The 14,014-nt window shown below is 42.3% G+C and overlaps 1 protein-coding gene across 11 annotated transcripts in view; it reads right to left on the bottom strand.

Annotated features, from left to right (window-relative positions):
• Positions 1-14,014, bottom strand: part of GIGYF2 (GRB10 interacting GYF protein 2) — a 237,301-nt gene that overhangs the window by 61,940 nt on the left and 161,347 nt on the right. For 9 of the 11 annotated variants that reach the window (XM_068280676.1, XM_068280675.1, XM_068280681.1 and 6 more), the window contains 3 exons: positions 7,843-8,060; positions 3,111-3,291; positions 2,199-2,372 (listed from right to left, as the gene is read on the bottom strand). In XM_068280676.1, the coding sequence (XP_068136777.1) occupies positions 2,199-2,372; positions 3,111-3,291; positions 7,843-8,060 (573 nt within the window). The remainder of the gene's footprint in view (positions 1-2,198; positions 2,373-3,110; positions 3,292-7,842; positions 8,061-14,014) is intronic. The other 2 variants (XM_068280679.1, XM_068280684.1) reach the window with 1 other exon arrangement.

Genomic DNA, 14,014 nt, shown 5'->3' with positions numbered 1-14,014 from the left:
TTTCATGAGGGCAGCCATCTTTTTGGTTGAAAGCAGGTGAGAGGGAGCATAAGACAGTTCCAACTGTTCTATGTCCTGATCACCCCTCTTAGTTGCTAGGCAACGAGATCATCAGAAAACCCATCACGCTTTGCACAGTATCAAGGGAAAAATGGCCGGGTTTGGATAAGAAAAACAAAGTTCCGATGCTGTGAAAGTGTTAAAGAAACCCCAAGCCTTTTCTGTGCTGCTGAGTAGATTTTTAGTCTGGAGGTTCACTTTAAAGAAAGGGTCCAGTGAGCAGTGGAGGACAGTTTAGGAAATCTCTGTAGGATCCAAATGCTTCCCTCTCCTTAGGCAAGTATGTACCTTTGACCATTTGTCTCTTTCAAGGTGACCAAACATGATACAACGTGTGGCCAATGTACCACACGTGTGCAATTTTTCCTCAATTATGGAAAAAAATGATTAAAAAAAATAAAAAAAAATGTCTTGGGAGTATATATAAAGAAATTGACAATCTATCCTACATCATTCAATTTTCATAAAAATTGATCAGAAAAATCCATCAATCCCGATCGCCTTATATCGAATAAAAATAGGAAATTCGATCAGATTTCTTGCTCGAGTAAAAAAAAAAATAAAAAAAACAAAAAAAAAATACTTTACGATTTTTTTGAGAAATCCGATTGCTTTTATCGAATTGCTGTAAAACTGGATCATTTTATTGTATCGTGTGTGACCACCTTTAGACAAATAAAATAATATCAGTAAACTTTTGAAAGGCAGAGAGTGAAAGGACCATTCACATTTAGGCACACATCTAAAACAAGATTGAACACCAGCTGTGGAGATTAAAGCGGAACTGAAATTTGTCAAAAAGAAAAAAAAAATTCACTTACCTGGGGCTTCTGCCAGTCCCCTGCCAGCCCTGCGCCGTGTCTGAACGATTCTCCAGTCCCCCGCCAAAGCTTACTTTCAGTTTCTCTGTCTGAAGTCAAAGGTAACTTTGAAAATCTCGTATTGCACCTGCGCAGGACGCTCTCGGCAAGGGGAAAGCCAATGGGGATGCGCGCGGGCAGGGACGCGCAGGGCTTGCTGCCATCAACTTTCAAAACCAAAAGTGAGCTGCGACGTGGGACCATCCAGAGTCGCCGCGGGACAGACAGGGACGTTGCAGGGGGCTGGCAGAAGCCCAAGGAAAGAGAAAATGTTTTGTTTTATTATTTTTTTTACATATTTCAGTTCCGCTTTAAAGTCTGATCATATCAGCTGCTTGCTTGCTTCAAGAGTTTGATTTAGACACTACTGTTGCCAAAGGGATCGGCAGAACTGGCTTTGTTTAAAAGGAATAGAAATGGCAGCCTCCATACCCCTTAAAAAAAAAAAATCTAATTGGCCAAAAGTAGTAACATAGAAACAAGATTGGTCCTAAGCCAAGATGCATGCAATATGCATTCAATTTGCATGCAGGCTGAAATGATGAGCAACTCACTGACCATCTCTAGAATTGAACAGTTTGGGTCCTGCTCATTTCTAGAATTCAAAAAGAAAGAAAGAAACTGCCACAAAAGTGGATTTAAAGAGACTCTGAAGCGAGAATAAATCTCGCTTCAGAGCTCATAGTTAGCAGGGGCATGTGTGCCCCTGCTAAAACGCCGATATCCTGCGGCTTATAGGGGGTTCCTTCACCCCCAAACCCACCCCCGCAAACCTTGGTCGTAGAGTTGGTCGTAAATCTTGTCTTCCTGGAGGCAGGGCTAATGGCTGCAGCCCTGCCTCTCAGCGCGTCTATCAGACGCGCATCGCCGCCTCTCCCCCGCCCCTCAGTGAAGGAAGACTGAGAGGGGCGGGGAGAGGGGGAGATACGTGTCTGACAGACGCGTGTGGGGCAGGGCTGCGGCAGTTAGCCCTGCCCCAATGCTGAAGCACTCCCCCGCTGTACGGAGGGGATATGGGGTTGAAGGGACCCCCGTTAAGCCGCGGGATAGCAGCGTTTTAGCAGGTGCACACATGCCCCTGCTAACTATGAGGTCTGAAGCGAGATTTATTCTCGCTTCAGACTCTCTTTAAGATAAAAAAAAATAAAGATTTTTTTGTTTCATTCTTTGCAGATATTGACCTCATAATGTGAGGGTTTTTTTTATCTTGTTATAGGAATGAGTTTGTAAATAGAAGTAGGCCATGGAAGAGAGCAGTATAAATCGCTCGTGTCTCACCCTCCTTGTGGTTTGGTGGGGTGGGTGGTTTTGGAGGTGTCTGGGGTCTCACTTCTTGCTCCACATTATGAGATGCAGGGGGACAAGTGGTTTTCTGCACAGGCTGCTCAGCCACAGGCTCTGCCATCTTGGCTGGCGGTACCGCTCTGCGCTCTGACTCCGGGGACACAGCTGCTGAGATAAACATGAAACAACTGGTTACACATGCAATGCTTAATATCTTGCTACGAGTGGTGGGCAGAAATTTCGCATCAAAATTCGCATTTATGCATCGTAATCGTAATGCGAAATTTCAGGGAAAATCGTAATTGATTTTGTATGTAATAGTATTTCATATTTTTACGTCATTTTTGCAAAATTTTGTGCCAACTTTAGCGGCTAATAGCAAAGCCCCCATACATTCTATTGCTACCAAAATTGATACTTATGTTAAGGAGAATATTCGGTACAAGGCAGAAAAAGAATTTTTCCAAAAGACGTAGTTTTTGAGAAAATAGATTTTAAAATTGCAAATGAAAAAGTTTTTCAACTAATTTTTCAAAGTTTAAAAAACATTTTTTCTTTGTATATTTAAAATCGATTTTCTCAAAAATGATATGGTCTTTTTTGGAAAATTCTTTTTTTTCCTCTTGTACCCACTATTCCTTTTAACATAGGTAGCAATTTGTGTCAATAGCATGAATGGGGGCTTTGCTATACACTTCCAAATTCGGCAAAGAATTACTCGAAATTTCACGAAAATTACGCAAATTTTTATGCAAAATTACGTTTGACTACGAAATCAATTTAGTTTGCAAATCGTAGATACGTATAGGCGTAATTGCGAAAATGTACGTGACATTTGCTGATTACAATCATCACTATTTGCTACTGTCTTAGTTCACGCTAGTATGCAGAGTAAGATAATCATACCTTGTCTGTCTCCAAAGCTGTCCTTTCTGTCCACCTCATTTGCTTTTTTTACTTCTTGGACCGAGTCTGCCTCTTTGGCCTCCTCTGAGATGCTTTCGTCAGATTCTGAACGCTCCTCATCCTCCACAGAAGGACGGAAGTCCAGCTCCTGCTCCTCAGGGATTGGCTCCTTCTGCACCTTCTGAAAAAGAGAAAGCAAAATAATTTACAGTAAGCAACTGGACAAAAGCTAAATACAACAAACTGTGGAATATAGTCTGAATCATCTTTGTTATGCTATATTCACCATACCACTGGATAAGAAGGCTGTATGATTTTTTTCACAACAGGGACCAGGCGTATCTGCATATTTTTGGGGGTAGATGTAATGGATGACTGCACATTAGGTAATAATAGTAGTACATGGTGTGGGGGAATGGTGGAAGCACAATAGATTTGGGAGGAGAAGGGGAATGGAAATGTATATTTGCATGACGTCAAGGTTGGGGTCAGTTGGTCTGCTGGATGGTTTTCTGGACTGGACGGTAGAAGACTAACAGACCCATGGGTTTCTTATTGGCTCCTAAACAGTTTGTAACATATCCATATGTCTGTGGTAGTAGTATCAAAAATGACATTCCAATCTTGCACAATTTTTATAAATAGAAGCATTTTCATATACTCAATATATGATATGCTACCATTAAAGAGACTCCGTAACAAAAATTGCATCCTGTTTTTTATCATCCTACAAGTTCCAAAAGCTATTCTAATGTGTTCTGGCTTACTGCAGCACTTTCTGCTATCACAGTCTCTGTAATAAATCAATGTATCTTTCCCCTGTCAGACTTGTCGGCCTGTGTCTGGAAGGCTGCCAAGTTCTTCAGTGTTGTGGTTCTGCTATGAACTCCCCCTTCCAGGCCCCTCTATGCACACTGCCTGTGTGTTATTTAGATTAGTGCAGCTTCTCTCTTCTCTATTATCTTTTACAAGCTGGATAAATCGTCCTCTGAGCTGGCTGGGCTTTCACATACTGAGGAATTAAATACAGGCAGAGCTGTCTGCACTCTGCAGGAAGAAACAGCCTGACACTTCAGTGGAAGATAGCTGCAGGGGAAAAGAAACACACAAATGATCTCTTGAGATTAAAAAGAAAGGCTGTATACAGCCTGCTTGTGTATGAATGTATTTTCTATGTGTGGACATACTGTACATCAACCTACTTCCTGTTTTGGTGGCCATTTTGTTTGTTTATAAACAAACTTTTTAAAACTGGTTTTAACCACTTTTAATGCGGCGAGGAGCGGCGAAATTGTGACAGAGGGTAATGGAAGATGTCCCCTAACGCACTGGTATGTTTACTTTTATGTTTACTTTTGTGCGATTTTAACAATACAGATTCTCTTTAAGGTGTTTAACCTCTTTGTCCTTGACGTATAAAAACGTCAAGGAGGACAGGCGCGCTCCCGCGGCCGATCGCGCGCGTGCACGCGCACTCCTGGCCGTGGATTCAGTAGCCCAGGAATCAATGTATCGGCCTATGGTGCCCGATCACCGATTCCTCTCCCCCGCTGAAAAAGCGACAGCTTCTCTCGGAAGCTACGCTATTTCTGAGACTATGTCCCTCTAAGCGTACATTGTACGCTTAGAGTGACGTCATGTAAACAAACTCGAGGTTGCCATCTTGTGGCCAAAGAGTAAAACTACATCTAAAAGTAAAAAAAAAAAATTACATTACACACATTTTTCTCTAAATAAAACACTATTTACTCCCCCCCCTCCCAAAAATACCCACATAAAAAATATATATATATATATATATATATTTACCTGAGGGTTTAAACCATTTAAATATCTATGTAAAGATGAAATATTTCTATATATTTTTTTTTATAAGCTTGTAAATAGTGATGGATGCAAAACAGGAAAAATGTTCTTTTATTTCCAAATAAAATATTGTCGCCATACATTGTGATAGGGACATAATTTAAACAGTGAAATAACCGTGACAAATGGGCAATTACAATACGTGGGTTTTAATTATGGAGGCATGTATTATTTTAAAACTATAATGGCCGAAAACTGAGAAATAATGAATTGTTTCCTTTTTTTCTTATTCTAACTGTCAAAATGCATTTACAGTAAGGTAGCTCTTAGCAAAATGTACCCAAAGAAAACCTAATTGGTGGCGGAAAAAACAAGATATAGATCAGTTGATTGTGATAAGTAGTGATAAAGTTATAGGCGAATGAATGGGAGGTGAACATTGCTCGGATGCATAAAGTGAAAACGACAGAGCTTAAGTGGTTAACAAGGCCACGGGCTAAATCCAGCTCTGCTTGCAATTTTATGTAACCCACAAGGACTTCAAAATTTCATGATTGTAAGGTATGGAGTAGATGGATTTCCACCATAGGCTTTTATGGGAAATGCATTCCCTTATCCAGAAAAATGGTGCAGTTCGGGATTTAAGAAAGAACCGATCCATTAATTCAATCCAATGCAAACGATTCCTATACTTATCCATTAGTGTCCATACCATCCACTCCACATCACAGTTTTCCCTCAAGTTTGGACCGAGCCTAAAGTTTATATTGTTTTGCTAATTGGCAAATGCAATCGTTGCTGGCCAGGGTAAGCTCTATGTCAGGTCCCTTTACTCTGCTCGCCTGCCCTCCCTTGCATACCTATGAATATGTTGGTGGAAGACTTGGGCGCAGGATAACAAGATTGACGTGGATGGCGGGGAATGACGTAATTCAGCTTCCAGCTATTGCTGATGGCCGATTGATAGTGTTTTTAAAAGTAATTTGCGCTCCAGCTTATGACGGCGCACAAGTTACTCACTGACCGCTGCTACAGCCGTATTTCCTATTACGATCTATGGTGGTGCCGGCTGCGCCCAAATATCCTGTGCTGTTTTTAACAGCGCTCGCCCTTCCTTTGCTGAATAGACATATTGCCATAGCGAAAGCAGAGTAACATCAGGAGAGGAGGGCGGGGGAGAAGAGTGAAGAGACTAAGCAGAGAACTTCTAGATGGCAAGAAAGTATAGATCAAAGTAGGCAGGCACTCGAACAGCCACAATACCAATGGAAAAACACACCTAAGTGCAGCTCCCAAAAATCCTCCGGACAGGAGTGGGCAATCTGTATGTATGGAAGGAGCGCTCAACAGTGCATTAAAAAGCATATTTGTTTACATTTAGATAGAAGTTACAAGCGTATATGTGTAAAGGCAGGCTCCCCTCCGCCTCACGATGAAATCCTGCGTGCTCCGTTGCGGGCATCCAGGTCTCGGTGTATTCAGGAAGTAACCAGCAGTGGCTGCGGGCGGGGCCTATCCAATGCATGCCAGCAGCATCATGAAAAAAATAAAAAATAAAATAAAAGATGCTGGCAGGCATAGGATAGGCCCCGCCCACAGCCACTGCTGGTTACTTCCTGAATCCACATAGACCTGGATGCCTGTACCGCTGGCTACATAGCGTGCAGGATCTCAGCGTGAGGACGGAGGGGAGCCTACTTTTACATATACTGTATACGTTTGTACCTTCTTACATCTATCAAGTTTTATTCTATTAATGCAGTAAATAAATACGCTTTTATAGAGCACTCCTTTCACACATACAAACACAGCTAGCTGGCAATACATTTGCAGATTAGCAGAGATTAAAAGTATATATACTCCTCTATGCATTAGTCAGTCATCGTGTGAACAGAGTAGTCCTCACACTCGCACTTTTTTTCTTAATCACAAACCAGCTTTTCTGGCAAGACCTCCTGTAAACTAGGATTAGGGCCCATTGACACTTAAAAGCGCAAAACGCCGGCGGTTGCGGGAGCGTTTTTTCCACGATTTCACACGGAAAAATCATTGGACACTGCAGCGATTTATCCGCGATCGCGTTTAGTGCTTTTATACCACTGAAACACGATTGCCAGGAAATCGCCTGAAAATGGTGCAGGCTACGCGTTTGTCGATTTGCATTCATCGCTGGTGATTAACGCAAATCGCTTAAGTGAGAACGGGCCCATAGGTTTCTATAGCACTAGCGCTTTAAAAAGCGCAAGCGTTTGAGCGTTTTGCCAAAATCGCCGGCAAAACGCTCAAGTGCGAGTGAGCCCTAACATTAGGAGCCAAGGTAATTGTTCTCTGTCAGGAGAAGTTTCCTTCTGTTGCTACAGGGCTCGGGGCGGGGCGGTTATGCCTATGATAAGTCATATCAACTTAGCAGTCACTGCATGACGAATCAACAAACATGGCTCCTGATCCCTACCAGGAGATATCAGCTGTCACGGCACCTTAGTCTCCGGCATCAGATGCATGAGAGCTGCCTACCCCTGCATTTCAACAACTTCCATTCCGTACGGGAGATTATTTTTATTACCAGAAGTCAAATGTTAATGCACCATACTGTACAGTGCTGCTGTTTTTTTTCAATAGACTTCCACTTCCCCACAAGAACTTCACAAGAGCAGGCTGTGTTGGTGTTTTTAAAGAGCCATTAATCCCAGGTTTGATCATGGTGTGAGCACTGTCATAACTAACATGCATGGGAGTACAAGGACTGTATTAAGAGAAATGTACGTCTCGTCAGAGTTAACAGAATGTAAATTGTAATAACTACAGTCCTGGAGCTAATAATTAACTCTAGCAGCATGGAAAACTAAGGAACTGCAAATAGACTACATTGAGATTAAGAGGAGCAAGATTGTTATGGCTTTAAGGCATCTCAGTTCTGAGGAAATACCTTGGAAGGTAGGAATGCCCCCGAGGAGTCAAAAGTGCCCGTCTCATCTTCGGCATCTTCTAGGCACCATTCCGGCAAGCTGTCGCGCTCATCTTCTGCACCTCCTGAGCCACTACGAGTTCTGCGGTAGCCTCGTTCATCATCTCGCTCTCGAATGTCAAAATCAAAGCGCCTGCGTCGATCTGGGTGTTCTCTCCAGCCTGGACCTCGCACGCCATCTTTCAGAAAACAAGGCAAAATATATTACAAACAGGCAGACTATTTTAACCCATGTTGTAATCTAAAAATATACTGTAACATTTTAAAGGATTGTTCATTTGAACTAGGCAGGGAAGCCCTATTTGAAACCCCTTTATATAACAAGTTAAAAGTAGCAAGATAATACCGTACGCCTTTCTGCGGAGCTTTGCTGAGTTAACTTACGGTAACTGTCTGAAGCCTGGTACACACCTTCATTTTGATTTGCCAACTTTAACACCTCAATGCAGTAGGAGGGCCGACAGATTTTGAATATGATGAACAGACTGCGTAGGTAAACTCTCATACTACATGGAGATGGTAAAATTTGACAGCGACTGTCCCTCAAAGCAGCTCTCAATCTTATCCTTACCAACGTCAGATAATATCTCTAGTCTAGAGACAATTTTAGCTAGGAACCAATTCAGGCTGCAGCATATTTCTGGTGTGATCGGAATCCCATAAAAATGTTGAGAAAGCATACAAACTCCATGCAGAGAATGTCAATGTGCGGCCCCAGATATTTACACTTTTTATTGTGTCTGATAGGGAAGGGATACTTTAAGATAAGATTACATTTTGAATATTTAGAACATCACATCTGTCTAAAGTGGATCCGAGATGAAAAACTAACTATAGCAAGTAATTTGTCTATGTATCTTAGATAGTTTACACAGCAAATTTAACTGCAAACAGCTTCAACAGTATATGATTATTTATTCCCGTGATACACTGAGAGAAGCCATATTCTGCTTGTCATTACACAAGCAAGCAGCTCTGCATCTCCTCCCCTCAGCCTATGAAAACTCCACTCCCCTCTCCTCTCCACCCCCTTGCCTCAAAAATCTCATCCTTCGGGAAAAAACCTCCTCCTCACCAGACTGAGCTCCCATGAGCTTGAGGAATGCCCTACAAAATATATGTAAGGGCCAGAATTATGCAATGAGTAAAAGTTTATCTCGGATCCACTTTAAAAAGAGTAACTGTCAGGCTGCAAAAGCTAATTTAAACCTCTATTCTCCTGTGTTAAACAGTTTAGAAGGAAGCCAAAAAGGCAATACTGAAGTTAAAAATCTCTCTTACTTTGATTTTTGCTGAACAGCAAGGCTCTTTATTCCCAAGCTCCTAAGGAGGCCGGCAGGACGCATAACAGATACTGCAAAGCATTTTGGGGCTGCTTCTCCCCACTGCACTTCCTTGGTCCTCCCCCTTCATTTCCCTATCCCGCCCTAAGGCTGCTTTCACAGTGAGAAGTTACAGGCTCATGTTACAACAGCTTGTAATTTGCAGCCCAGCTCACAGCACTGAAAAATCAATGTGCTGTTCACAGGGCACATGGCCCGTTAGAGTATACTGCATGAGTCCGCTATTGTTCCTAGCCACATGGCTAATAAATATTCACTGCACAGTAGTGCTGTCGATCATGAACCATTAGGATCTTTGATCCTGATCTTTTTTTGAGAGTCGAATCATCAGAAAGCAAGGTAAGGGAGGATATGACATCACAATTGGCGTCATACAAGACAGACAAACATGGAACCTGCCATGAGCTGTCAGGAGCATCATTCTCTGCAAATACTATATAAAAATTCTGTGAAATCCAAACGTGGACAGTGAAATGCATATGTAATGCAAGTACAGCCAATATTTAGCTACTGATATATGTGTTTTTTCTCTGAGACCCTATACCTAACAGCTCCTCTTTAACTAAACGTTAAGAGGATGAGATTTACAATGTATGTTTTTTTTTTTTAAGAATCTATTATGTTCACTAATAGATGATCTATTCCTTTGTAATCTAGCAAACAGGTTTACATAACAAAATTGAATATTTCCCATTTATAGGCAGAAGTTTAAAGGCTCGTGCAGACTTATGGCATTTCCAAAACAAGTTAGTCTAAACATGCTGACAGTAGTTAAATCTTACTAGTAAGAAAAGTATTCACTCATAAAGATGAATACCCAATACAAGACGAGATGGATCAGGGGATGCGCGGCTACAAACTATGCAAGCGATTGTTCACTGATCCATGTTCCTCAAGTGTGTACTGTGGGAACGATCATGGTAATTAGCGCCGGTGTCAATGGGGAACGGAACGACCGTCCACCACGTGATCCATCATGATGGTCATTCAAAGCGAGTGATTATCGCGTGTAGTCAGCTGCTGTTTAACGACTTTCATTAAACGATGTTAAGCAATATCGCGCAAAAAGACATTTGTTGAGAACGATTCAACACAAAAATCTTCTGTTTGGTATGAGCCTAATTACTTATATTCACAGCTTGAAATACCCTGTTTTGGGGTACAGTTTAGAAAATTACTGCAATGAAAAAAATTATATATACCCAATATATTCTAAACAGAAAAAATATATATACTTTTGATTTACAGGGAATGGTACCAAACCATGTGAGACACTCTGCTGACCTGCTGCATTAATACTTTATATAGTCACAGCCATTAGAGCTGGTGTGTAATTCTTCTGTAGCAGTCACATAACAGCAGATGCAGATGACCTGAGATTTTGAAAATTTCAAAGAACCTTGGCAAAGTATTTCTTTTTTTCAAGATTTACCCACATCCCGAGCCTTTCCCAGAAAGAGACAGACTGATTTAATGTTGGGCGTTTGTGATAGCTGTACTCAGACTCGTGCCACTGAATGGACAGACATAACTGATTGGAAGCTCCAGAGACAACAGAGTGGATCGGCTCTACATGGAAGCTGGTCTTATAAGAGGATACACACCTTCTGCCAAGCACTTGCTTAACATGCCTATGTGTTGATTATCTGTATGTAGGCATGTCTGTATATTTCCTTAAAATAGTTTAAAGGAAACCGGAGACCCCCCCCCCCCCCCCCAAAAGAAATAAAAAATGTATGCAAATATATGCAACCTGAAAAGTGACCAATCTAGTTCCATCCAGGTTTAAATTGATTGGTTAATTTTCAAGCTGCATACAAATTTACATAAATCTGCATAAACTTGGAAATATTTGCATCTGATTGATGATCCCTAATTCATACACACCTGGGGCTTCCTCCAGCCCCCTTCAGACCACTGGCTCCCTCACTGTACTCCTGTGAGGCCTCTATCCTCATCTAGCCATCCAGATATATCTGCCAGTCTGCGCATGTGGAGCCTGGCCGTGCGTACGCCTCATCGCGCTCCCGTCACTAGGACGCAGAACGCTCCCAGTGGTGAGAGCACCAAGAGTGTGCATGCAGCCAGGCTACGCATGAGAAGTATCTGGTCATGGCTGACAGATTTACCAGGACAGACAGCGGAGGATCGAGAAGGATGGAAGCAGCTGGGAGGATGGTGAGAGAGCCAAAGGCCCGAAGAGGGCTGGATGAGGCCCCAGATATGTACGAATACTTTTTATTTGTCCCAGGTACACTAAACTGAAGTTGCTTGTACTTTGGTGGGTACACATGCATGAAAATGTCAACCGCAGGGATCAGTACGCAACCCCCAAGGCCACAGTTTGGGGCCGACTGCTGTACAGACCCGTAGCTAGGCTACAGCCTTATGACACATTCTGTTGCTATAGAGCAGCATTCCTTAACCAGGGTTCTGTGGCGTTTTGGTACTACAGATTTGTCCCGCTATCTCCTTCCGTGGGACAAAATAGTCCCACTGATGCGACCGGCGGACTGACTCAATCCGCTGCGCATCACGCCGCTCTCTTAGAGGGCAGTTTTTGCGCTCTTCAGTGATGCGGCGCAGAGCAGCGTGGTGGACACGTGAGAGGAGACGGCTGAGGAGACTGCCTGCATATCCTGTAGAAATCTATCCCTGGTTACTTATATTGGGGGTCCCTATTCCTGACTACACATACTGTGGAACCATCTATGCCTGGTTACTTATATTGGGGGTCCCTATTCCTGACTACAAATACTGGAAAGTATGCCTGGTTACCTATACTGGGGGGTGATTGCCGCATTGTATACGGGGGTGATAAATGCACTTATGTGAGATGATTACTGCATTTGCTATGGTAGTAGATTGGTGCAATTCATATGTGCAATTTATATGTGCAACAACCCCACATATAAAATGCAACATTCAACCCCCATAGCAAATGTAGCAATTATCTCACATATTACGTGGGGTAATTACTTAATTTCATATGGTTGATAGTAGCTGCATGTGGCATGAAAGTTGATTTGTGCATTGCATATGTGAGGGTGATTCCTGAATGTCATGTGGGGATCATCTCTGGGTTTTCTGATGTGATTTCTAGTAATTTAGGATGAGACATTAAGTGGATTTAGAGGACATTTTTGTTTACACTTCCACTATTTCCTTTTGTTTTAGGTTTAGAGATTTTCGTCTTGAAAAGGATGAGTGGGGGACCAATGTGGCGCTTTGGGCGTGGTCCCAATAGGGAAGTGGTCTAGCGTGGCGAGGGGACGGCGTGAGGAACGAAGTTCCAGGGATCCTGGTCTCAGCCTATGCCCAGCCTGGAGGCCACCATATGGGTGAGAGCCCATACAAAAAAAAAACCTCTATGCGCTTTTGTATCTCTTGGACATGTGAGTGTGCAATTTTAATATTTTAATAAATTACTGAATGGTTTTACACTATGGGAAGCCTTGTGCTCTTATTTTGAGGTGAATACTTTAAGAAGAACTTGCATAGTATACAAGCTGTAGATCGTTGAGGCTGGTGATCGCCTGAGAGTATCCCAAGGCACAATAGACCCATCTAACTGAGGGTATGTGGATAAGGGTGAGTGCCCAGTCTGAAGAGTGTTGGTGAAGGTGTAGTTTACACAAAGAAAACCGATGCTTTTGATGGCCCACTATATTGTCATACCAGCGCAGTGTTTTTTATTGGTGTCCTTTTGTTTTAGGTTTAGAGATTTTCATCTTGAAATGGATGAGTGGGGGACCAATGTGGCGCTTTGTAAGGAAGAGGTGTGAGATGGAGGAAGACGACAGTAGGCCTGGGCCTAGTACAGAAAGCACTGATCAGGCTTCTGATGATGAAGCAGCAGTACACTATAAGGACAGCAAAAAAGTCCGTCTTTATAATGAAAGCTACCTATCACTAGGATTTACTTGGATTAGTGATCCAACCTGCCATGTTCCATGGTGCATAGTCTGTGGCAAAATACTTGCCAATGCTGCAATGGTTCCAGCAAAACTGAAAAGGCACTTTACTACCCATCACGGCCATTTGACAAGCAAAAGTACAGCATATTTTAAACAGCTATTGCAGTCTCAAAGCAAGCAGAGTCAAGCCTTTGCTAAGAAAGTCACAGTGAGTGTAAAGGCGCAGGAAGCAAGTTACTTAGTGGCAGAACTTCTTGCCCAGAAAAGAAAAAAAGTCACACAATTGCAGAGAATCTCATTATGCCAGCATGTAAAATTATAGTGAGCAAATTGCTTGATGAATATGTTGCAAGAGAAATTGAAAAGGTTCCACTGTCAGACAGCACGATAAATCGGCGCATCGATTACATGTCACGTGATGCTGAGGAAGTGCTGTCTAATCAGCAGAAAACCAGCAGCTCTGCTATACAGGTGGATGAATCCACAGATCTCACCAATAAGTGTCATATTATGTCATTTGTTAGGTTTGTAAATGATGGAGAAATTCAGAAAACTTTCTGCTGCAAAAAGCTGCCTGAAACGAGTAAAGGCCAAGATCTATTTAATATTTTCACTTATCTAGAAGAAAAAGGTCTGTCTTGGGCAAACTGTGTTGGCACACGTCGTACAGTATGTACAGACGGCGCACCATCAATGGTTGGCTCAATAAGAGGGTTTGCTTCGCTTGTCAGGGAGGAAAATCCGGGGTGTTGTCACAAGCACACTGCTTTCTTCACAGGGAGGTCCTGGTGTCAAAATCTCTTGGAGAAGAAATGAAAAACGTACTGGATGTCACAAAAATGGTTAACTTTATAAAAAAACAAAGAATGTTTA

Source organism: Hyperolius riggenbachi, chromosome 4, assembly GCF_040937935.1.
Source record: "Hyperolius riggenbachi isolate aHypRig1 chromosome 4, aHypRig1.pri, whole genome shotgun sequence".
Taxonomy (NCBI): Eukaryota; Metazoa; Chordata; class Amphibia; order Anura; family Hyperoliidae; genus Hyperolius; species Hyperolius riggenbachi.
This window is presented reverse-complemented; position numbering and strand designations above follow the sequence as displayed.